At 40.0% G+C, this 25,315-nt stretch overlaps 2 protein-coding genes across 3 annotated transcripts in view; one reads left to right on the top strand and one right to left on the bottom strand.

Moving 5' to 3' along the window:
• RAB37 (RAB37, member RAS oncogene family) overlaps positions 1-25,315 on the top strand; it is a 118,417-nt gene that overhangs the window by 25,854 nt on the left and 67,248 nt on the right. The window lies entirely within an intron of this gene.
• On the bottom strand, positions 1,496-25,050 carry CD300LF (CD300 molecule like family member f). The gene is made up of 7 exons (XM_089507889.1): positions 24,996-25,050; positions 18,936-19,268; positions 9,684-9,765; positions 9,086-9,195; positions 7,124-7,158; positions 5,302-5,472; positions 1,496-2,063 (listed from the first exon to the last, which is right to left on the bottom strand). Exons 1-7 carry the CDS (start codon positions 25,048-25,050, stop codon positions 1,980-1,982), a joined length of 870 nt encoding a protein of 289 aa, XP_089364015.1. The 3' UTR covers positions 1,496-1,979.

Raw genomic sequence — 25,315 nt, 5'->3', positions numbered from 1 at the left:
ACTTCCATGTAAATGTGTGTAGCACTGTCACCTTAAACTTGTTTTTCTCTATGAATCTCTGAAGATTTCGGAACTGTGGCAAATGAATCCAATTTTGCAAAACAGTGCCATCAAGTGGTCCAGGTTCTACTGAAGGTCTCAAACCTTCTTGTCATGGAAGGAATTCAGCTGATTCCTATCTCCCAGACCCAGGCAGCAATCCCAGAGCTCAGAAGAGTTACCTTCTGGACAACAAGTCCCAGAACCCCCAGCCTATGTGTATCTAAAATTTGTGACAGCTACATCTCAAGAAGGATGCACTGCACTGGGCTGTCAATTCCATATGTGTTCAGTGGAGTATCAGAGGGATTGTCTCATATAATCCTTCACCTTGAACTGGAGTTTTACTTTTGTTTTTAAAATTCAGAAAATATATGTTTAAGAAATGGGTTCAAGGAATATTGTGAGATGATTTATTTAAAATATTTCCCCTTGCTGTTCAATCACAAAGGTCTCCCAGACTGACTTACAAAGATCCACAACAAAACAGTTCTTAATCTAATATCAGCTTTTATCTCTTAAAAGACATGGTGAGAAAAAAAGGATTGGGTGGGAAGAGGGAACACTAGCTCACATAGGCACTGGTTTTTAGCTAGTAGGTTCCTAGAATGGCCATCTGGAAGGGAAAAGTAGTTCAAGGGAAGGGAGAGCCAAATGTTGTTGCTCTTCCACTGCAACTGATGGAATGGCCCCGCTTTCATGCGCTCTCTTGCTCTGGACTCACAGAACGGCTGTGCCTGGATGGCAGCCAAAGCAGATGGATTAGGGAAAGACTAGGGAAGGGTTAACGGAATGTGGTCCCTGTATTTTTCTCTTCTCCCTTTGCTGCAGCTTCACGGAGTAGAAACATGCTTGTCCTTTAAGAGTAACCGCTCTTTGCTGGTTCAGATTTTAAAATTTTCCATGCCACAACAAGTATTCCTGGGAGGCCATTCACAAGATTCAGTACCCTTTTCAAACACAAAAAAGCTACAGCTTAACACAAACGTGCTCCCAATGACAACAAGGAAATTCAAGGATAAACAATGAATATTTGCATGCAGTCTCTTCTTGAGCATTCCTGCCTTCACGTTTCTACGTTCTCAGCAGAATGCTTCAGTCCCCCAGACACCAAAATGAAGCATGTAACACTAAAAAGCTCTCCTCCTCACCATCGTGGCAAAAAAGCCTCCAGGCTCAGCATTTCTTATTCCTTTTCTTTCAAACAGTAGCTCTTGATTTATTCTCACCATCAGAAGCCACTTGCCTCCCTTGACTTAAAAAACTTCCTCCCAAGAGAATTTCCCTAGCAGCTATTCTAAAAAAGACAAGGACTGCAGTTAGAAACATACAGAAGGACACAGCCAGATCACAGGCAATATCTGTACCACATGGACTCCGATATAAAAAGTGATCTTACAGAAGCAATTTGACTCACAGGACCCCCCCCTCCCCACTAACCAGTTAATCCAGCTGCACAGTGATCATGAAATATTACTGCAGAACACAAATCCCTGTACTGCTTAGGTTCTAGAAACCTTGTGAGGCCTATGGAAGCATCACAACTGATCAGGGTACCCTGCAAAGAGCGGTGCTCCCCCAGATGTACTGGGTTACATTTTCTATCACCCCCCCCCCCCAGTCAGCATAGTCATATTGGCTGGGGAGGATGGGAATTGTATTCTCATATACCTGAGGTATGCTGATTTGGGAAAGATTGGCTTAGAAGTTTGAACTGAGATGTACTTTAAGTTGGTTTATCATGATAGTGGCATTCTGTGTGGGTTCCTTCTGCAAATGTGTATCTCGTTGCAGACAAGTGTCTGTAGCAACCTACTGGTAAGTGTTAGAATGGCCCATTCTGTAAGGAGGAAAAAGAAGAAAGGGTCCCCCGAAGAAGATTCCATCTCTTTCTTCTGTTCACAGAACTCTCTTGCAGTCAGGGTTGGATCGAATGTATACTATACATTGGCATATGTAGCTTGCTCATCCGGCATAGAAAACCTTAAGGTAGCATAAGAAATGTTTTCTGCATTGGTGTGAACCTAAAAAATTAAGACACAGCACATTGATTACTGGTTAGTGAGAAGATGATACAGCAGTAAGAATATTGCAGATTGAGGACCACATACCCTGCAAGTGTTCTGATTTGGCAGGGACAATCTTAATTATGCTATGTCATCCCATTTTTTCAGCTGCTTTTCAAATTTCCCAGTTTCTCTATCCTCCTCCCTCTTTTCTCCTTTATTCTCAGGTTACTTCTGTCTCTTTCCCCCCCTTCTAAATGCTGCCTTGGGGATATAGGGTGGGATTTTTTTTTTTTGGGGGGGGAGCTATTCTTTTGGCTAACTTTGGGCCCTTTTAGTACCAGAAGAGGCCATCTTCTAATTACAATAAAAGGTCAGGAAATGTCTTCTAGTCACCTCATGTTGCAAAGAAGAAGTAGAACAAGCTGCCTCTCCTAGGCTTAAAATGGCCCTGAAGGGCTCAAAAATATTGTGAAAAGGTATTTAGGGGCAAAACACACTCCATAGTAGAATGCAATAGGGAGAGGGTTCGGCTTCTGAGGTCTCCTAGGGAGGTTAATGCAGTCCCATAGTCTCCCCCAGATGCCCAACCCTGGTTTGGGGCATCAGATTTAATTGTTTGTACTGCCAATATATTCCTATCACTTCTGCACTGCAAGGTCTTGATTCTGGTTCCCTCCATACTGCTATTGCATAATATGACATACTGTGCAAAGAAAAGGAGAATAGCTATTTCTATAAAAGCCAAGGCAAGAGTGGAAGAAGAATGTTTTAGTTAGTGAATTAGATCTAGACTAGAGAAATCAGTAAGTGAGTGTGATGTAGTGGATGGTAACCCTAGAAGACTAGGGTTCAAATCCTTGCTCAGCTATGGAAACTCATTGGGTGAACCTGGGTATAATAAAGTTACTTAGAAGGAAGTAGCCAACCTTGTTTGAATAAACTGCTGCTGTTGCTGTTGCTGTTCATAGAATCATAAAGCTGGAAGAGACCACAAGGGCCATCCAATCCAACCCCTGCCATGCAGGAACTCACAATCAAAGCATCACTGACAGATGGCCATCCAGCCTCTGGTTCAAGATCTCCAAAGAAAGAGACTCCACCACACCCCAAGGGAGTGGGTTCCACTTCAAACAGCTCTTACTGTTAGGAAGTTCCTCCTAATTTTTTTTTTAATATCTTTATTGAATTTTTTCCTCTATACATCTTTCATCATCATCTATTAAACAGTAAGTAAGAGTATACATACAAAACACTCATTGTCTTTTTTCCACATTATAATATCTAGACATATTATTTGATCAAAAGATACATTTGGTTTGACTCCATACTTTCCCTGTATGATTATCCGACTTCACGTCAGTTCTCTGCTTCTATATCCATTTTCCCTTTAAGTTACATTTCTTAAACCAATATTTTTCTATTGGTTCCCAGTTTTTTAGTTTTTTCCCTTTGTTTTTATTATCCTTAATCAACATCGTTAATTTATCTAATTCTTTCATTTCTATTGCTTTATATAACCAATCCTCTATTTTAGGTACATTTTTATTCTTCCAATTTTTTGCCAGAAGTATTCTGGCCGCTGTAATTAGGTATAAAAAGATTCTCCAAAGTCTATGTTCCAGAGACCCCCCTAAGAAAGAAGTCATGTTTAATAGAAATAGTTCTGGCCTGCACGGAAAGTTAACCTTAAATATCTCCTGCATTTTACTGTGCACTTTCTGCCAGTACTTCTTAACTTTTGGGCAGGCCCACCACATATGCAAATAATTTCCTATTCTTTTCTGGCACTTCCAACAAATATTATTGCTCAACTTATAAATTTTTGCAATCTTATACGGAGTATAATACCAATGGTTTGCAACCTTTAGGTAATTTTCTTTCAAATCCTGTGATGCCATAAACTTATTAGTCTTCTCCTAAGCGTTCTCCCAATCTTCTATAGAGATAGTGCACCCCAATTCTTGGGCCCATTTGTTCATATTGTTAGTAATTATTTCTTGCTCATATTCTCTATTTAGAAGTAACTTATAGATTTTTGATATCTTGCCTTTATCTATTTCCCAAAACAGTTTATCTAACTCATTTGGTTCCCTTTCGTATGTTCTTTCCTTCATGTCTTCCTTTGCTTTCCGTGCTATTTGCATGTAACCAAACCAACTTAACTTAATACCAGTTTTACACAATTCTTCATGTTCTATTATTATCATCTTACCATCTGTATTTGGTCTTAATATATCTTTATATCTTATCCATTCAGTCCTTAACTCTTCCTTTCCAAAAAAAGCTTCCTGGGTCGAAATCCACTGGGGTAGACCGGAATATAACTTTTGTCTAATTCTTTTCCACGTTTGCAGCAAAGCCCTTCTTACTAAGTGGTTGTTAAATTCCCTATTCTCTATTTCTTTGTTATAACACAAATACGCGTGCCAACAGAATTTTAAATTAACTGCTTCTAAGTTAAGCAACCATTTATTTGATAGTGTTACCCACTTTTGAATCCAAATTAAGCTACAAGCTCTAAAGTAAGATCTTAAGTCAGGTAAGGCACATCCCCTAGAGCTTTTTCCTTTTTCAAGATTACTCCTTGTATTCTAGCTCTCTTTCCCCTCCAGACAAATTTTAATATTGCGCTCTCCCATTCTTTAAAAATAGTTTCTTTTGTAATAATTGGCAGGTTTATAAATAAGAACATGAGTCTCGGTAATACATTCATTTTGATGGCGGCTATCCTTCCAAATAAGGAAAGATCGAATTTGTTCCACCGAATCATATCATTATTTATTTGTTTCCATACTTTTTTTGTAGTTATCCTCAACCTAATGTTTAGGTTGAATCTCTTTTCCTGTAGTTTCCATCTTGTTGTTAATGTATTATCTTGTCAAGAAAACCGTATGATAGGATCACCATAAGTCAGAGTTCAGCTTGAAGGCATAGAATAACAATAATAATAATGACAGAAAACACATGTGCATGTTTGTCATTTGTACCATTTGGAGAACTACACTGGAAATTATGTTCCCAGGTGTGTGTGCGTGAGAAAGAGAGAGAGAGAGAGAGAGAGAGAGAGAGAGAGAGAGAGAGAAATGTTTCAGCAAAAAAGGCTTCTTCCCAAAACTGTCCTCTTTGTAATGTGGTTAACTGATAAACATAATATTTTTATGCATTGTCCCTAACATACATCAAGAGTCAAAGGCAGGATTTTTTAAAAATGAAAAACCCTGGCAAATCATACTAATGGGGAGAGGGAAAGGACCTGTGATGAAGCAGCAGCAGTTGGTACTCCTATTGCAACAGCTGTGTATTCCACTTCTGCTGGGTGGTTGTTCATGACTTGGTTGATATTGGACGGAGCTGCCTTGTGGTCTTGTCTAAATCTTGGATTCAAAACTGCTTCTGAAGTATTCCCTTCTGTAGGTCTAGGAGACTGAGAATAAACCAAAAAGAGACTGAAAATAAACCAACATTTTCTATCTTTGGCCTGATCTCAGCAGACTACACATTTGCAGTATGATCTCAGGAATGCAATTCTGGTATCTAGGATCCAGAACTTTTGTGCATTTCCAAAAAAGGGAGCTCAGAAGACAGGGCAATCCCAAGATATTTTGCTGCTTAGGATGGTGAAAGAAATGGTGTACCTCACCATTTCAGTAAACGTAAACATAATACCTACAATTAGCCAAAGTTATTGTAGCATGTGAAGCAGAAAATCCTATAAACACCTCCCCCTATTCCTGGCAATTAAAAATATAATAATAATTGTGTAGCAATCAACTCCTTGTTCATGACACCAAAACTGTCTGCCTGAGACCCTGCTTTTTTTCTGTCAGGCCTATAAGTGGAAGAGACAGCCCTGAGGCTCATAGTACATATTTGATAGCAGAGGTCTCTAAGTACAGCATGGCAAGCTGGTAGCTAAGCTGGAATGAAAACATGTTGAGCAGAAAGGTGTGAAGGACGAGTGTGGTGGGAGGTGGAGGGATTCCCACTATAAGCTTTCTGTGGGGTGCACAAAGTAGCTTGCCCGTGATTCAGAAACCTAATAAAGCCAGGTTCCTGATTATGGAGAATGTTCTAAGTCTTCAAGGGGATCGTAGCAACTTTGAATCTAACTGAAAAAGAGAAGTTGATAGCATGAGCTTTCATAACCTTGAGTCTACTTCCTCAAGTGCATTCAAGTCTAGGAAAGCTCATGCTACCAACTTCTCTCTTTCAGTTAGTCTCAAAGGTGCTACAAGATTCCTTTGCATACTGATTTTCCAGACTAATATGACTATGTCTTAAACTTCTGAAACTTTCCAGGTAAACTCATCTATACGTCCCCTTCAGATTGTCCAATTCAATGCAGGATTTCAGGAGGTACACTGACAGCACCTATGTTCCCAGGCCCTCCACCCACACAATGCGTGCAGAAAGCTATGGTGGGGGTAAAAAGGGACTAAAGAATCCACAGTGGAAATGAAAGTGAATCACTAAGCATGATCACAAGGAAGGAAGAGCAGCCAGGGCATCTTCCTTAGGATGCCACTGCATTGCACACTACTTAAACAGAGCACTCACTTGCTTTAGTATATCCCTTATCTGGAATCTCTTTGCATTGCTTTTCTTTCCAGCGAAGTTTCTAATTTTAAAACCTTCCCTAATAAAATCAAATCTCCATTCATCCATATCCCCATCATTTATTTATGTCTAAGTAATTTTTGTTTGCTTAATTTAAGCGTCCAAACAACTAAATATGGAGATGCTATGATATGAAATCATTCTCTCAGTGATTTACAAATAGATCCAGGAACCTAGATCCCTTAAGGAGATCAATTTAGGGACCTTTTCCTTTTCCTTTTGATCTCAACCATTTTGCCTGGTCCTGTGATTAGAATACACCAAAAAAGCTGGGATTGCTGGTATGTATAAGAAATATATTTCCTCAGTTGGCACAAGTGATTTTTTACAGTGTTCTCTGGTAACCTCTGCAAAGTCAAGGAGGTTGGAGAGGTGTGTGTGTGTGTGTGTGTGTGTGTGTGTGGTATACATACTACTCAATGAGAGAGGAAAAAGAAAACAGCCCTGTACTTGCTTACCATAGGCAGCGGAACATCTTTACACGTTTTGGCAGCTGCAAAGATAAATAGCTGTAAGGCACTCGTGCAACATGACCAGCTATATGTTTTAGAAAATCAGATCAGTAGAAAAAACAAAATTAACATTTGGAGAAGCAAGAATACCTCTAGATTAATGTCCCAGAGCTCAGCAACATTTCTTTTAAAAGCAACACTCTTTGTTTCCTTTTCATGAGTAATATAAGATCAGTACACAAGTAACAAGTTACATGACTAGCAAGTAACAGAACATATTATTAATACATGACTTCAGACATTATTTCTTTAACAGAAAGAACCCTTAAAACCAGCCACAAACCCTGCACAATCCCCTCTATAACATTTCTGCAATAAAAAATGTGTTACCTGCTATGCAAAGAACCTTAACATTAATATTGCTGTTATAATGCTGAAAAGTAAAGTTGTTGGACTCAGTAACTAAAAACAGTAATGAGTAACAGTATTGCTTTTAATGTATTATTTTAATGTACTAGTTCTGGAATGTCTACAAAGGTAGTTCTCAAAGGTAGGGGGAGTTTCGCAAAGGAGATTTGGGTGGTTCATCTGGGGGAAATGTAGTAGCTTCTTTCAACCTAGTTCCTATATTGGCCTGGACTGAGCCAGACTGTTGAACATTCTAAAAGAAATCTTTCAGTTGTGTTCTTACATTTCCTTCCTATACCTCTGAGTATCTATGACCCAACCAACAATCTTGTTTCAAAATCTGCTTTGTCTGTGAGAAAGTTGTACTGTTATGTGTGCTTCATTATGCAAGGAGGTATAACCCATTTTCCAGACACAGTGGGCCCTTGGTATTCACTGGGGTTTGATACCAGGACCCCCATGGATACAAAAATCCATGGATTCTCACATCCCATTATATACAGTGTGGCAGTAAAATGGTGTCCTATATATAAAATGGCAAAATCAAAGTTTGATTTGTGGATTTTATTTATTTATTTATTTACTAGTATCAAACCATGGATGGTTGAATCCATGGATATGGAGGGCCAACTGTAGCCTCATCTTATAATAAAACAAATACCTCCCCCACCTCCAGTACAAAACAATAAATAGACTACACAGTACTATATGTACTGAGTTGCTATTCTTGAAGAAATGTTTTACTCATTGCAATAGCTGTATCCATATTCAAGTATGTCAACACAGTGGCTTAAATCCAACTCCTAAAAAGAGTAGACCCTTGGCTTGAAACATATTGAGTATGCTAGCATAACTATGCAGGCATAGGCTGTAAAGACATCAGGCAGGGGGGGAAACCAGGGTGTGCTACTGTCATGAAGGAAAGAAGGCAGGGATTGGAGAAATTATCTGCTCTGAACCACCAGATTTTGTCTGCCTTCCCTTACCATTACTGCATCTCTCTGGAAAATGTGCAGCTGCTGGTGTGCTGCACAAGCATGATTTTAGCCACTGAATAAATGGCTTATCACTCAATGACTGATTCAATGGCTCTACCCTAGTTGGGATCAACAATTGGATTTAGCATTTGGCATTGGTTGTGTCTCCATAGCTAGACAGAGACTGAGGAAATGTTCCACTGAGATCCATCTTAGCGCTCCAGGTGTCTCAATGGGCAATGTCACCAGTCTGTGTCTAGCTATGGGAATTTCAGGCAAATAACAGTTGCTAAAATTCCTTGTTCCTCCCAACCACTGAAGGGATGAAAGCCCTGTTCTTTGTTCCAACTGGCAACCCTACATTCAGCAGAAGAGCGGTATGCTGGTCAAAGGGGATTTCTGTCAGCGAGCGTGGTTTGTGCCTAATACTAACCCCCTATAGCTGATGCATCTCTGGATATTTGAAGGAGCTCGCTCAAAGGTCAAATGGCTAGGAAGGGAATATGGAGGAAACCAGAAAGGGCAGTGGTGAGACAGAGGAAGAAAAGACACACACAGGAGTTTTTCTTACATCTCTACATACCTTTTTGCTTCTTTAGCCTCCACATTAGCAATAGTGCTCCTGTTAAGATGGTCACCAGTATTAGAAACACAGTGGGTAACAGGATTGTCAAGTTGTCATGGAGACCAGACCTGGGACAAAACAGGGTGAATGGACATGAGATTTTTATGTACATGTTTTGGGTTGTATGGCATACAGTTCAGGATTGTTAAATGAATGCCTGCCTTGTATCTGTTCTGACTGGATGGGAGCTCAGAAGGTTCCTCCAGAGGAGGGACTGGGATCAAGAGGATGGTTCCTTTCTCCCTCTCCTTCTGTGAAGAGCTATGTCATTGGTGATGCCAAGCCAAATTGGCCATGCCCCCAATAAATGAAAGCAAAGCTCATCAGCTGAATGCTGGACTGAAGCTGACATGTGAAATATCCTGCATGTATTACTTGGTATTTAGCAGGCCATTCACTTTGCACAGAATGTGCATTGTGTCAGAGGCAACAAGAACACTAACAAAATACAACAGGGAACTAGAAACCAAATATGGACCCTTAGATTTCCCTGGACTGGCATTTCTGTTTGTTGTTCAGTACTTGTATCCATTGTGATGTATGTGTCCATACTTACCCTGGAGAGCTCTCTGTTGTTTTGATAGGGAAAATGGGTTCTGTGGAAACACTGATAGTAGTTACAGCTATGGTAGTAGGTGCTAAAAGAAAAACCCAGAATTAGAGCACTGTCAGGACTTCTGAGTCTCCCCTTTTTTCTTACATTTTATAACCAAAAACACAGGTTTGAAAGCCACGAGTCCACTGTTCACTTTCAAACCTATATCAGAAAGTCAGAGACATTCACAGAGGCAAGATATCATCACCTCAATACACTGCCCACACTATTATTGCTCAGTATCTTCTAATGTCAGGTTCTCTGCAATGACTGCAAATATAGGGTATAACTGCCCTGTTTCACTACTGTGGCTGAGGCTGTTATTTCTATTTTTGTGTGTGTGAGAATCCCAAAGAGATAGGATTCTAAGGGGCTCGACAGACTGCCCCAAAAGGGTGGTCTGGAGCTGCCCGTTTTTGTTCCCAAGGGAGCCTGCAGCAACCAAACTGCAGGGACTCCCTCCACACCAAAAAGAAGCCACTAAAAGCAGGTCCTTTTTGACAAGCGTGGGCACCGCCACCACTGTGGTGTGTCCATGACACAAGCGCAGCACCACAATATGCAGACACCACACTGCGCTTGCGTCATCATGGTGGCCCATGTATGGGCGGGTTACCTCCATGATGGTGCCACCGCCACGTGCTAGAGTTCAGGAGCATGCAAATGCTGCATGCTCCCAAACCCTAGTTTTGGCCCGACAACGGTGCTTCCTGCCCATCTGTCTCGGGCCAAAGTCATATGTGCAGTAACATAGGGCAGACAACACACACAAGGGCTAACTCCTTGTGCTTTTATTGCTACCCAGCAGTCCAGATAAATAACCTGAAAGGAATAAAGCAGACAATAATATTCACAATCCTCTTCTTCTGTACAGAAATGTAACTCATGATCCATTAGGCCAAATATGTGTCCACTTTTGAATTTCATCCCTGTGTTTCAGTTTTTGTACTCCTTGCTTATACAAAATATATGGCACAAATAGAAAAGAGAATCCATTAAAAATGGATCCTTGCAGATGAAGTTATTTTAAACATTTATACTGTGTTGTTTTCTAACCAGGGACTTGAGGAACATTCTTCTATATAGTTTAACTAATAAAACTTTAATTATTTAAATCTCAGATTCTAATTATTAAGTATATTTTTATGTAATACTACTAGAAATGCACAAATACGTCTAGTACCTTCATTATGCTCCTATTATTTTTGTTTATTTACTTCCTGAAACTGGTGGTGCATATACAGTGTAGAAAGAATGAAGTTTGACACCACTTTAACTACCATGGCTCCATCTTACAGAATTCTGGGATTTCTAGTTTTGTGAGGCACTAGCACTCTTTGCCAGAGAAAGCTGAAGATCTTGTAAAATTACAAATTCCAAGATTCCATAGGACTGAGTTACAATACTTTAAAAATATTTTTATTAAACATATAAAAATAGCACAACAATCATAATGTTCATAACATATAATACATACCAACTAACACATAAACATGTCTTCCCTTAAAAACATACATACTCTAACATAATATCTTCCAATAATAATGTCTACCCATTAATCCTATCACACCATTTACATACTCTGCATCTTACAACTACAGTACTTAAAGTGGTGTCAAACTATATTATTTCTACAGTGCAGATGCACCCTAAGATATATGTCATTTCCTAGACTGATGGCAGTGCACAGTGTTGCCGCCACAAAGTGTTCTTAAATTGTATGGTTTGAATGTTAGTTTAGTGCTTCAAAGTCCTTTGGCAATGAGTCCATGCTTAGAATGGTAACTAATCTCAGCAGAAATGGTTCCAAAATAAAAACTGAGAGAAAGCAAAATCTGTTGCTAAGACCCAAATAGAGTAGACCCATTGTTTGTTGTTGTTGTTGTTGTTGTTGTTGTGTGCTTTCAAGTCATTTCTGTTTCTGACTTATGGCGACCCTAAGGAAAACTTATCATATGGTTTTCTTGACCAGATTTCTTCAGCGGAGATTTGCCATTGCCTTCTCCTGAGGCTGAAAGCATATGTCTTGTCCAAGGTTATCCAATGGTCAAACAGGGAATTGAAGTCTGGTCTCTAGAGTTCTAGTGCAACACTCAAACCACTACGCCATACTGGCTCTCTAGATTGTTTCAGTCTTCGTAGTAGGCCCATTCAATTAGATTTATGTACATCTTGATTCACCTTTTGAATCAAGATGTACATAAATCTGATTAATTCAATGGCTCTACTTTATACGGGATGAACAATGAGATGTGGGCCTAAATACTATTTCCTCCTCTTCCCTACCAACTCCTGAAAATTTTCTGCCAGAATTCCATCAGTTCAGAACTCAAAGAATGGAAAACAGAACATTTCTGGGGTAGTTATTTCTTTACAGAAGTCAGTGAGACATAGGTTATTCACTAAACAAGGGTATGAACCCAGGTCTAAGTTCACTTCATATATGTTAAATATAAACTTTTCAGCTATTCTGCATGTATGGAACAAGACTCAGAGCAGGGTTCAGACCTTTGTTTAGCAATAACAGGATGCCTTCTTTCAGTATTCCTCAAGGTTCAGAGAATAACAATGACCCATGTGTTGCTGACTGTTATACATGGTTGTATACATCCTACAGTTCATAGGATGTATTATAAATTGGTATTTTGGAGTAAGTATGGTAAGGAGAAAGCAGGGCATGAGTGAGTGTGGTAGGACATCAGAGCATGCTGGGTGCTAATTTACTATAAAGAAGAAATGTGTAGAAGGGGGTAGCTGTTCAGAGGAGGCTTTATCATGAACAAACATAAAACAATTGTTTAGGCAGCTGATTCTGGAAGGGGAGATTTTACACAAAACCTGATCGCGTTCTCTTGGAGTATGTTATACAGTGGAAAGGAGAAGCCAAGCATAGTCAAACACACATTTTAGACTTTAGGAAAGCTGATATCAGTAAACTTAGGAGTTTATCACACGTGAGGAATTTCTCTTAATTTTGAATGAAAAGAAAGTGGGGCCAGAACACATTCACGTAAAGTCGCTAGTTTAGCGAAATTACGTGAATGCTCATTGCATTTGAACTGGCTCCCCATTGCCCAAAAATAGCATGCCATTGCCCGAATTTGTGTGTGGCAGTCTATCACGGAATGATGTGAAACCCCATGATTGCACTCGGACTGACTTCCCATTGCCCGAATTTGCGTGTGGTGGTCTATCATGCAATAACGTTGTGTTCAGATTGCGTTCAGATTGCCATTGGATTATACTTCCAATTTCCTTGTCTGATAAACTCCTAAGGGAAATACTGGGGGTGATCTCATGGTCAGGAATAGTAAAAGAGAAAGGAGTTCAGGATGGATGGGAGTTTCCACAAAAGGAGATACTAGGCACAATTTCAAACAGTTCCAATGAGAAGGAAAAATGGGAGGTGTCTCATGAAGCCAGGATGGATGACTAAAGAACATGCAACTGAGCTACTTTTAAAAGGACCATGTACAAGAAATGGAAAAGGGGGGAAATTATCAAAGAGGAATTCAAACAACTAGCTAGCATGTGTAGGGAGAAAGTCAAAAAAGCTAAAGCACAAAATGAGCTCAGGCTTGCTAGAGAGGTAAGAATAAAAAGGCCTTTTTGGGTATGCCCGTAACAAAAGGAAGAAAAAGGAAATGGCAGACCCCTTGTGTGGAGAAGACGACACAATGCTAACAGAGCAAAGGCAAAACTACTCAACACCTTCCTTGCTTCAGTCTTCTCAGAAAAGTAAAAGGGTAGTCAACCTGAGGAAAATAGACCAGAGGTGAAATGTAGCACAGAATAAGTAAAAAGGTAGTACAGTAACACCTGGTTAATCTAAATTAATTCAAGTCTCCAGCACCACCATAACTACATCCAAGGGTATTAAAAGAACTGGCAGAAATAATCTCAGAGCTGCTGGCAATAATCCTTGATAACTCCTGGAGAACAGGAGAAGTCCCAGCAGATGGGAGAAGGGCAAATGTTACCCCCATCTTCAAAAAGGTAAAAAAAGAGTACCCAAGCAATTACTGCCCAGTTAGCCTGAGATCAATAGCAGGAAAGATTCTCGCGCAGATTCTAAGCCCCTAGGATCTGGAACACCCTTCCCGATGAGCTCCGCTCCACCACCTCCCTGGATCTCTTTAAAAAGAGACTTAAGACCTTCTTGTTTCGGCAAGCCTTCCCAGATGCTCTTTGATATCATGTGACTCCCCCCTATATGTACTGTATTATCGACTGCACTCAGCTAGCTTGGATTTGATGTAATGGTTTTAATTTGTATAATTTTAATGTTTTTATTGAAGTTTTATTTATGTATTGCAATTTTTAGTCTGTATTTTGTATTTTGTTATTGCAATTTCTATCTGTACACCGCTTTGATCACTGCGGAAAAGCGGTTTATAAATAATACTTATTATTATTATTAAACAGAGGGTGTGTACGCATTTAGAAAGGAATGCTATAGTCACAAAAAGTCAATGTGGCTTTCTCAAAAACAAGTCACGCCAAATGCCAGATTAATCTTATCTCCTTTTTTGATAAAATTACCAGCTTGGTAGTTGGAGGGAATTCTGTGGATGTAGCATATATTGATTTTAGTAAGGCCGTCAACAAAATCCACCATTATATTCTTATGAACAAGCTAGTAAAATGTGGGCTAGACAGTGCAACTGTTAAATGGATTTGTAATTGGATGACTGGCTGAACCCAAATGTTCAGCCAGTCAGCAGTGACTTGTCTTCATCCTGGAGAGAAGTGACCCATGGGGTACAATAGGGTTCTGTCCTGGACCAGTGTTATTCAACATTTTTATCAATGACTTGGATGAAGGAATAGAAGGCATGCTTATCAAACTTTCAGATGACACCAAATTAGGAGGAATAGCTAGTACTCCAGAGGACAGGATCACAAATAAAAATGACCTTAACAGATTAGAAAGCTGGACCAAAACTTTTTAAAAAATCAACAGGGAGAAATGTAAAGTACTATACTTAGGCCTGTTACAGAAGACAGAAAAAATGAAATGCATAGATATAGGATGGAGGACACCTGGCTTGACATGACTACATGTGAAAGGGATCTAGGAGTCCTAGTAGACCACAAGTTGAACATGAATCAACAGTGTGATGTTGCAGCTAAAAAAGCCAATGCAATTCTAGGCAGCATCAATAGACGTATAGTGTCTAGAGCAAGGGAAGTAATAGTGCCACTCTATTCTGCTTTGGTCAGGCCTCACCTGGAATACTGTGTCCAGTTCTGGGCACCACAATTCAAAAAGGATGTTCAGAAGCAGGGAGCATGGCCAGAGGAAGGCAACCAAAATAGTGAAAGGTCTGGAAACCATGCCCTATGAGGAGCAACTTAAGGAGCTGGGGATGTTTAACCTGGAGAAAAGAATGTTAAAAGGTGATAAGATAGTCCCCTTTAAATATTTGAAGGGATGTCCCATTGAGGATGGAGCAAGCTTGTTTTCTGCTGCTCCAGAGCCTAGGACATGGAACAATGGATGCAAGCTACAGGAAAAGAGCTTAAAGATTTACTGTATTGCAGGCACATTCTTCAACATGTTGAGTGACCAATTACTCTCACAGAACTCTTCCAAATTGGTCTAAAGAGGTGTGCAATCTTGCTATATAGCCCCTTGGGTTTTACCAGGATTTGACTTTGTGTCCAATCATTCTATTTAGTATGGTGCTGTTTATAGGAATTTCTTGGATCCACATGAAGCTTCTTCCAAATGCTAAATACAAACTGGGGTGTGATTCCCTGAAGTGGTCCTATGGTCTGAAGGGGACATTTTGTATAACTCAAAAAGAAAAGAGGAGAGGAGAGGGAAAGCAAACCTAAGGTTCCAATATCTCTCACAACTAAAACAAAATCCACTCTAGAGTGGAAGTAAAATATTGCAGTTCATGCTAGAAATTGCCAGAAAGTAGTCTGGAGCAAAAGAAACATTGTTTGGAGATCTTTAAAAAATAAAACAAAAACCAACATAACAGCAACAAACACTAGGACCTTCTCATACATTTCCTCAGCTGATAAATTCAATCTCACTATGAAATGTTATTGCTGAAATACTGGGTTTAAGTAGTGTCATAGTGATATTCAATATAATGTAATGCAGGGATATTTATTAGTGTGTGATGGGATATGGTGTACTTTTAGATGGCGGGGGGAAAAGGATGTCTGGTTGGATAATGATGTGTGTGGGAGTGGTGCTACACTTACTAGCTCCAAGGTCAATCTCTCTGGTGTTTATCACATGGAGGTTTTTGCAGCTCAGATCCGGGGTGATTCCTGGTTCAGTTATGTGAATTCATGTCGTAACGTGAATGTTTTATCACACCTGGTTGCCCTTCCGTTGCTCTTCCGAATCGGGGGGGGGGGGGGGAATCGAATCCAAGGCAAGTCACGTGATGCGGATTCATGCAAAGAGGAGTGAGTGCACATTGTATTACCACATCGGTGCATACCATGTGTATTCAACGATTCGAACTGGGACCCTTGCGCAAGCTCAGGGGGGGTCTGAATGCATCCTGAACCTTTGCACTTATGGGGTTAAGAAGGGAGTCTGCCTCCACTTTCACGTGAATGACTGCTTCATGTTTCTTCCTCCCTTCTATTTTCCCATCCCTGGCAGCCAAATTCAAAGGGGTCCTCTGTGTCAGAGCCCCCATCCATTTCATACAGATCCACATCTATTCTCCTGTCATTCTCTTCATCCATTTCAGCCACATCTACATCTATTCTCCTGTCATTCTCCTCATGCATTTCAGCCACATCTACATCTATTCTCCTGTCATTCTCCTCATGCATTTCAGCCACATCTACATCTATTCTCCTGTCATTCTCTCATCCATTTCAGCCACATCTTATATCTATCCTCCTGTCATTCTCCTCATCTATTTCAGCCACATCTACATCTATTCTCCTGTCATTCTCTCATCCATTTCAGCCACATCTTATATCTATCCTCCTGTCATTCTCCTCATCTATTTCAGCCACATCTACATCTATTCTTCTGTCATTCTCCTCATCCATTTCAGCCACATTTACATCTATCCTCCTGTCATTCTCCTCATCCATTTCAGCCACATCTACATCTATCCTCCTGCCATTCTCCTCATCCATTTCAGCCACATCTACATCTATTTTCCTGTCATTCTCCTCATCTATTTCAGCCACATCTACACCTATTTTCCTGTCATTCTCCTCACCTATTTCAGCAACATCTATATCTATTCTCCTGTCATTCTCCTCATCTATTTTAGCCACATCTACATCTATACTCCTGTTCTCTCCTCATCCATTTCAGCCACATCTATCTACATCTATTTTCCTGTCATTCTCCTCATCCATTTCAGCCACATCTAGATCTATCCTCTTTGTCAGAGCTCCATCCATTTATTATTATTATTATTATTATTATTATTATTATTAAATTATTATTGAATTATTATTGAATTATTATTATTATTATTATTATTATTTACTGCAAAATAATCAGTGTAGAAGTTGCAGGTTTACTTGGAAATAAATCCTTTGGATCTGAAGGAGACCCATTTTGAAGGAGTGCAGAAATGATCTGGTTTCCCTTATTCTCCATGCTCCCTAAAGTACCACCTCCGTGAATCCAATCCACTTTCCTTCCCTTTGTAACAGTTGCCTTCTCTTAGGCTGCATCTGCACTGGGAGATAATTTGGTTTAACTCCACTTTCACTGCCCTGGCTCAGTGCTATGGAATTCTGGAAACTGTAGTGTCCTGAGACATTGAGCCTTCTCTGCCAGAGAGCTCTGGTGCCTCAACAAACTAATAACTTATTATTATTATTATTATTATTATTATTATTATTATTAAAACCTATAATTATTATTATTATTATTATTATTATTTTAAAAACATTTTGGGGTTTTTTAAATTATAATTATTATAATTATTCTCCATGCCACCTCCCTGAATCCAATCCACTCTCCTACCTTTGTAACAGTTGCCTTCTCTTAGGTTGCATCTGCACTTAGGAAATGATCCGGTTTGACTCCACTTTCACTGTCCTGACTCAGTGCTATGGAATTCTGGGAGTTAGAATTTGTTGCGGGGTCCTTGGTTCGAGGCTATGGAATTCTGGGAACTGGAGTTTGTTGCTCTCCCCAGCTTCCAATGGCCCCCTCTGTTGCTCCCATCTCTCCCCATAGCCTCCTGTTCATTCCCTCCATCCCTGTCATCTACCCTTCCAAGCAACGGAAGCAATTGAGGCAAAATTGCAGTGCAGCATCATGGGAAATTTGCCTCTTTGGAGGTTTGGGGGGGGGGGTGTACCGGGAGGGAAGGAAAGTTGCATTCCACACCAGACCATTCGGAGTGAAATCGAAGTGAGCTTGAATGCGAATTCTGTGAATTCACTTTTTATCAAATTCACCAAAATGGGGAGTCACTTTGGATTCACTGCGGAAGTGCCACGGAAGGAGCTCCCATAGAAAGGAATCACATGTGATAATACATCATGTTATCACATGAATTTGCATTGTTGGACCCGCAGTCACGTCGGATCTGAGCTGCAAAAAGCTGCAAAAACCTCCATGTGATAAACACCATGGAAAGAATGGCTGGAGTGTGAGAAAAGGGGGTGTGAATGGGAGAGAGAGCAGATGAAGGAATGTTTTGAGGAATGGGCCAATGAAAGAAAAACCCATGAAACCTGGTGTGTGTGTGTGTGTGTGTGTGTGTGTGCGTAGGGAGGTTATGGTAGTTCTGTCTGCAGAAGTCAAGCTGTTAACTTTATCTTGGTTGCTGAATAAAGGTTTTACTGTTATCTTACAGAAGACTAGTTTACTGAAGGAAATGGGCAGTAACTGACAGGAACCCATACTCTGTGATAAGTGGAAATTCTTTACACAGCGCTTTTCCTAGTGTGTATACTACTAATACATCCATACCCTGTGATATCATAAAACAAAGTTTATGTTTTAAGTTTCTCATTTATCACCTTTTTTGCTGCTGGTTACAAAAAAAACCTGATTCTGAAAAGTAGAAAATCACCAAAATATTCATGTCCAGTAATTATCTTCTGTTCTAGCGCATAGTCTCAGTAGAGTCTCTCCTCAGAGATACAGTTCCTACCTAGAAGTAACATTCGTTCTTAGCAAATGAGCCCTAGGACTTTCTTCTCCTTTTAATTTCATGTGTCTTTTTACTGTAGAGTTTGGGAAAGGGAACTCACCTGGAAGAACAGTAATAGTTACATGGAATCCAGAATCACTTCCTGTTCTTTCTATGGCACACCAGTAAGTCCCAGCATCTTCCTCGGTGAGTTTCTCTAGAGTCACTGTGAATTGAAGACTTGTTCTATTGTCCTTGATAAAGGTTCTGCCAGCCTTCGCCTCTGCTTCTGTTCGACCAGTTTTAACAACTGTCTTACATGAACGCCAGCTGTCTCCTTGGCACCAATATTTAGCATAGTCTTCATAGCCTTTGGTATATCTACATACCACAGACAGTGGCCTGCCAAGAAATCCAGCCAGCTCTTTAGGGCCTTCCAGAGCAGATGTGAAACCTGAAAAACAGAATGAATACAAACTGAGTCAATAGTTCAAGCTGTGAACCTTCTTTGCAAAGCAGGAAATTCTCAAATCACTTGGCTATCCAGGATACATAGCTAGCAGTTTCTATATAGTTGCTTATATGAGCAATACACTTTGGTAAATTGGTATCACTCTTAAACTGACCTACTTCATTGGGTTGTTGTGATGATAGAAGGGGAGGAAGAGAGCCATGTACACTATTGTGAGCACATTGGAGAAAAGGTAGGGTATAAATGTACAGTGGAGACCCTTTGCTTTGCAGAATGTCGGGGAGAAAGTATATGCAAATACAAGAAACAGCCTCAGTTTAGTCATTATGGCTCCTAGTAAATCTTCAGGCTTGATTTGCTCTAGGATTCATTTATTTGTCTTTTAGAAGTCCACAGTATCTGTAGAACTGTTCTGCAGCACTACATCTCAAATGAGCTGATTCTCCTCCTACCTGCTTTCTTCACAGTCCAGCTTCTACAACCATACATAGAAATGGGAAATAGGATGGCATGGACAAGCTTAACTTTAGTATTCAACAGATATCTTTACACATCAGGATCTTGTCTGGTTCCTTCATAGCTACCCTTCCAAGTCCTGATCTAATTCTGGTTTCTTGATTACAGCGTCCATTCTAATTAATGATTGAGCCCAGGTATGGAAAATCCTGAACTATTTCAGTGTCTTCGTCATCTGTTTTGAAGTCATTTAAGTAATCTCTGGTCACCATATTTGTTTTCTTTATGTTCAGTTGTAAATCTGCCTTTCCACTTTCTTCCTTGACTTTCTTCAGCAATCAGTCCAAGTCTTTGCTACTTTCCACCAGTAGTAGGGTATCATCAGTATATCTCCAATGGTTAATGTTCTTCCCCAAATTTTCATCCCTTCTTCCTCCAAGTCTAATCCTGTTTTATGTATGATACAAGTTAAACAAAGTGATAGAATGCAGCCTTGCCTGAGCCACTTGCCAATTGGAAGCCATTCAATTTCCCATATTTTGTCCTAACTGTAACTTCTTGTCCTGTGTATAGGTTTCACATCACGATGATCAAGTATTGTGACACATTCATTTTTTAAAGAGTAATTCATAGCTTTTCATGATCTAGTCAGTCAAAGGCTTTGCTATACTGTAATCTATAAAGCACAGACTGATTTTTTTCTGAAATTCTTTGGTGTACTCTATTATCCAATGTATTTTTGCAATATGATCACTAGTGCCTCTTCCTTTCCAGAATCCAGCTTTGACATCTGGCATTTCACTCTCCATATATAATAAAAGTCTTTGCTGTAGAATTTTAAACATCACTTTGCTCACATGCGACATTAATGCAATGGTTCTGTGATTATTGCAATCCCTGGTGTCTCCTTTCTTGTGGAATGGAAGATAGGCCCAATACAGACGGTGCAGAAGTGCTGTCCTCAGGCCAAAACTAGGGCTGGGGAGTGCACAGCAACCGCACACTACCCAGCCCTAGTTTGTATGGACAGTCTGTTTTGAAGGTGCGCCGTCCATACACAGCACGGGATGATGGCATTATACATGCGCCGCCTCCACACAACCCGGCACGTGTGTGATGTCACTGCACCACTGGAGGGTGCTTGCTGCGCCCTATCTGTGGTGCAGAAAGGAGCTTTTGGGCGTGAGCTTTGTTCCCATGGCAACTAGATTGTCACGGGAATGTAGCCAGGGAAAAAGGGGCCAGGCGGCCCCTTTCTCCCATGGCTGTGCCTGTTGGGGTGTCCGGGGGAATGCAGCATTTTGCCGCTTCTTCATGGCTTGGAAAAGAGCCTGATTGGGGCTGCAGGGGCTGTCAGTGAGGCTGCCCTGGTCCCAATCTGGTGTAGAAAGGGGCGCCACAGACCCGCCCCTTTTGGGCCATCTGTATCGGGCCATAGATTGAGCATTTCCAGTCTGTGAGCCATTATTTTGTCTTTCATATTTGTTGACATATTTTAGATAAAACTAGAGTAGAATTTGTCTCTGTAGCTTGAAGCAGTTCTATTGGTATGCCATCTGTTCCTTGTGATTTATTTTCCCCAAATGCCCTGAGTGCAGATTCCACTTCCCTTTCTAAAATTGAAGGTCCATCTTCAAATGGTTCTTCCTTGAAAGAATTTGTCATCCTATCATCTCTTTTATATAGTTCTTCTGTATATTGTTTCCATCATCTTTTTATTTCTACTTGATCATCTAATGTGTTCCCCTTATAATGCAAGGACCATCCCTCTGTTACCTCTCTGTGACCCTGATATCAATTTAATATCAGAAGGGATGTTTTAGGCAAGCAGCCTAAACAGGGGTTCCCCAGAACAGGAAACTAGATATACCAGGTTGAACTGGAAAGCTGAGCATGGGAGAAGCCCAAGGCAGCCATGATGGGATCTCTCAAGATTAGAACCAGCATAATCCCTAGACTAAGGGGAGGTGACAGTGAGTTAGACTGCAAGATTACTTGCATATCATAGACAAAGGGAGTTTCCTTCTGAGAATGAAACTCTTTTCATTTGAGAACATTTACACTGATTGTCCAGTCATTATTGCACATTGCACCCCATTCTTCTCTCTTGGGAAAGTCGTTTAAGCCCATCAATGCCTAATGTCCTGCCCTTAGGAGCCATTTCTAGATATAAATGTAAGTGCTTCAGTACTACAAAATTGTTCTAGTTTCTAGACCAGGACAGGACCTTTTCCCAACCTTTGCTAGACTTCTCAATAAGCAGGTCACCCTCACTTGCTGTGGCAGCTACTGAGTCATCTCCATTCTGGATGCGTCTCAATTGGAACTATACTTCAAGAAAGGTGTAGTATCGCCTCTTAGCAACCCTCAAAGTCTCTGTTCCTTCCACCTTTGCTTCATTAGTTCTTGTGCGTGTGCATGAGAGAATGTTTGCATGTGTGATGATTATTTCACTAACAAAACTTTAAGAAGCTTATTTGGAATTGCCTCTGGAATTCTATGTGGTTTGTAACTGTTATACAAAGGATACTTTTAATTGAGCTATATTAATTACCCTATGAAATATTATCTGCGGGTGCCCTCCTGGGACCCCAGATTTTGGGGTAACACTGTGCTATTCACATAGCACCCCCATGATTTGTTTAAAAGTTCCTTTGATTTCTCTGATTTTGTGGAAGAGGCCTCTTGTTCTTCTTTTTTTGTTGTTGTCTTTTCTATTTCTCTGCATTGATTATTATAGTAGTTCTCCATGTCGCTGTGCACAAATCACTGAACAGTTGCATTCAGGATTCTGACTCTGTTTCTGTCACCTTTTACTTTTGCTTCTCATCTATCTTAAACTGCTTGAAGAGTTTAATCCGACATCCATTGAAGCTTCTCTTTCTTTTTGGCTGAAGATAGTGCCTTTTTGCATTCATTCCTGACAGTGTCCCTGGCTTTATTCCAGAGTTCATCTGGCTCCTGGTAAATTAGGCTTAATATTGCAAATTTATAGTTTACATTATTATTGTTCACATTATTTTCATATTCCTTTAGAGTCAGACCTTCATGAAAAAATATAGACCTAATATCATATTTAATATCATACATTATCATACTCTATATCATATTTACTATCATATCTTGTCATTGAAATGTACATGTTTCATAAAATAATAGAAGCTTATTTTATTTCTTTCAAAGATTTGTTAGTTTATAGCTAATTGCTGTCAGAGTCATATACAGTAAAAAGTTGTCAGCGTCCCAGCAGTGTGAATGGGAAAATAAGTATCATGAAAATGACATTATGTCAACATTAGCAAAGTGTGTGTGTGTGTGTGTGTGTGTGTATGAGAGAAGAGAGGCATATGATAATCCTGTAATGATCCATATTGAATAGTACTTATTGATTACTCTAAAAGCAAAGCATATTCCTCAGACAGTGTGATTTATCTTCAGGCCTGGCCGAGGACATTTTACTGCTGAAGTAAAGAACAAGATGGCATGCCCCTCCACTCCATACCCAGAAGCTGACTCCATCAGCAGCTAAATGTTATTTCAGCATGAAAAGTGAGATATGTTCCTCCACCACACAAGAGGGCAACAGGCTAGTTTATAGTATGCGGGACAGGTTGTGTGGCAGACACAGCTTTACAGTTGCTTCATAAAACAAAGAGCAGATGCTCCAGCCACACCATTCCCTGAATATTTTCTTGGTTTCCTAAAATTCCTTTCCCCCCTTTTGCACAAGAAAGAACTTTTTAAAAAGAACTTTCTCAATAATTCTCTGAAGTTTTCTAGAACATTTTTGTAAGGATTTGTTGGGAGTGGAATCAACCAGACCGCAAGTGCTTGTACTCTGATCTAGTCAACATTTCGTCACTCCTCTGATTCACAAGAGATAATGTGAGGAAATGGTTGAAATTAGGACATCAAGATGACAAAAAGAGGACTGGTCTTCCTGGTGCAAAGCTCTTTCTGCTGCCTCTCTCCATGACTTTTGTAAAATAAATTGTATCAGTTACTAGCATCACAGCTAGTGCCACTGCTGTGAGGAGGAAACTGTCCCGATTCCTTTTCAATGGACTTCCTGCACTATGATGGGCAAGCATTGGACTTGCAAGGTCTGCTTTCACACTGAGGGATAACTATGTCATTCTGTGGCAGGAAACACAAGAAGTCTCCCAGAAGTTTAAAAATGAATGTGTTTTGTTCGGCTTTGGCTTTTTTGGGGTTCTACTCTCATCTTTGTAGTCATGGAGACAGACATTCATAAACCCAGGGGTGTGTGTGAAATGTAAATAGAGACATCAATAAAAGATCTACATTGTTGCTTTTACTAGAACTCTGAAATTCACCAGATAGCATGGGCAAAACACTTATTTATTTATTTATTTATTTATTTATTTATTTATTTATTTATTCGAAACAGGATTTAAACTAGATTTAATTTTTTTTTTTGAAAAAAACACAAATGTGGGAAGTTTATCACACCACATTCCTGCTAAAGTGAAATAACGTGAAGTTAAAGCTAAGGTAAAATGGAGAAAAATGGCAGCTTCTTACTTTTGGGAAGTTCTGAAAGTAAAAAAGCTGCCTTTTTTCTCTGCTTTTTCAGTTTAACTTCATGTTCTTTCACTTTAACAATGATGTCGTCTGACACGTCACACATTTGCAGTTTTTTTAAAATTTAAATCTAGTTTAAATCTCGTTTCTCAGAGGGATCTCTCCAGTGTGATAAGGTCCATAAAGAATCAGTTAAAGCTTAACAATAACTTTAAATAATTGTTAGCTAGAATTTACTTTACTTTGCTTAGTACTAGAACTGAGCTGTGCTCACAGTATTTCCACCCCTAATTTCTCTAGGCCTAAAGCACTGCCTTCATCTCATCAAAACAATCTAGATGGATTGGGAAGTCTTTTCATTGCAGCTGCCCTTGTTCAACAATTGGGAATCAGTAACCTGCTCCAGCCCTCCAGAGATCTACCAGGAGATCCAGAACTAACTTCTGTATGCCCATGTTCTACACTGCCTTGCAATTGCAGAAGGTGCCAAATTCTGTTTAAAACACAAAAACAAAAGGGGGAAGAAAATAAAACAATAGATATAGTTAGGTTCACTAACTTGATTTGCTTCTTAACATAGAATATGTTTGCATCAGTTTCTTGTGTCTTATTGTAAGATATATCACCTTCAAGCTGTTAAGACAAAAACCCTTAGCTGCAGGTCTTCCACATCTTCTAAGGCTAAACAGACAAACACAGCCATCTTACCTACTATAAGGAAGAGGGGCCCTGCTGTTAAGTGCCATAGCAGCAGCCTGTCCATCCTCACAGGCTTGCATTCTCCTGAGTCTTCTGCACCTTCTCTTTTGAATAGTGTCAGAGAAATCTACTTCCTTTTCAGCTAGTGCTTCCCTCTAATATTTGCATACCATATGCTTTATGGTAAGCAGACCCCAAACACTTCTCCTTTCCCTGCCCAGTTAGCAATGCCGTGACAGTCAGACTTTTCTTCTGAAAGTCACAGGCAGTGTGGAGAGCAGAGGTGTGACTGTTGGTGAAACCCTGTTGTCTCTTTCTGTCTGCAATAT

The sequence above is a fragment of the Sceloporus occidentalis genome, unplaced genomic scaffold (genome assembly GCF_023333645.1).
Source record: "Sceloporus occidentalis isolate IW3139 unplaced genomic scaffold, rSceOcc1.0.p SCAF_1, whole genome shotgun sequence".
NCBI classification, from domain to species: Eukaryota; Metazoa; Chordata; class Lepidosauria; order Squamata; family Phrynosomatidae; genus Sceloporus; species Sceloporus occidentalis.
This window is presented reverse-complemented; position numbering and strand designations above follow the sequence as displayed.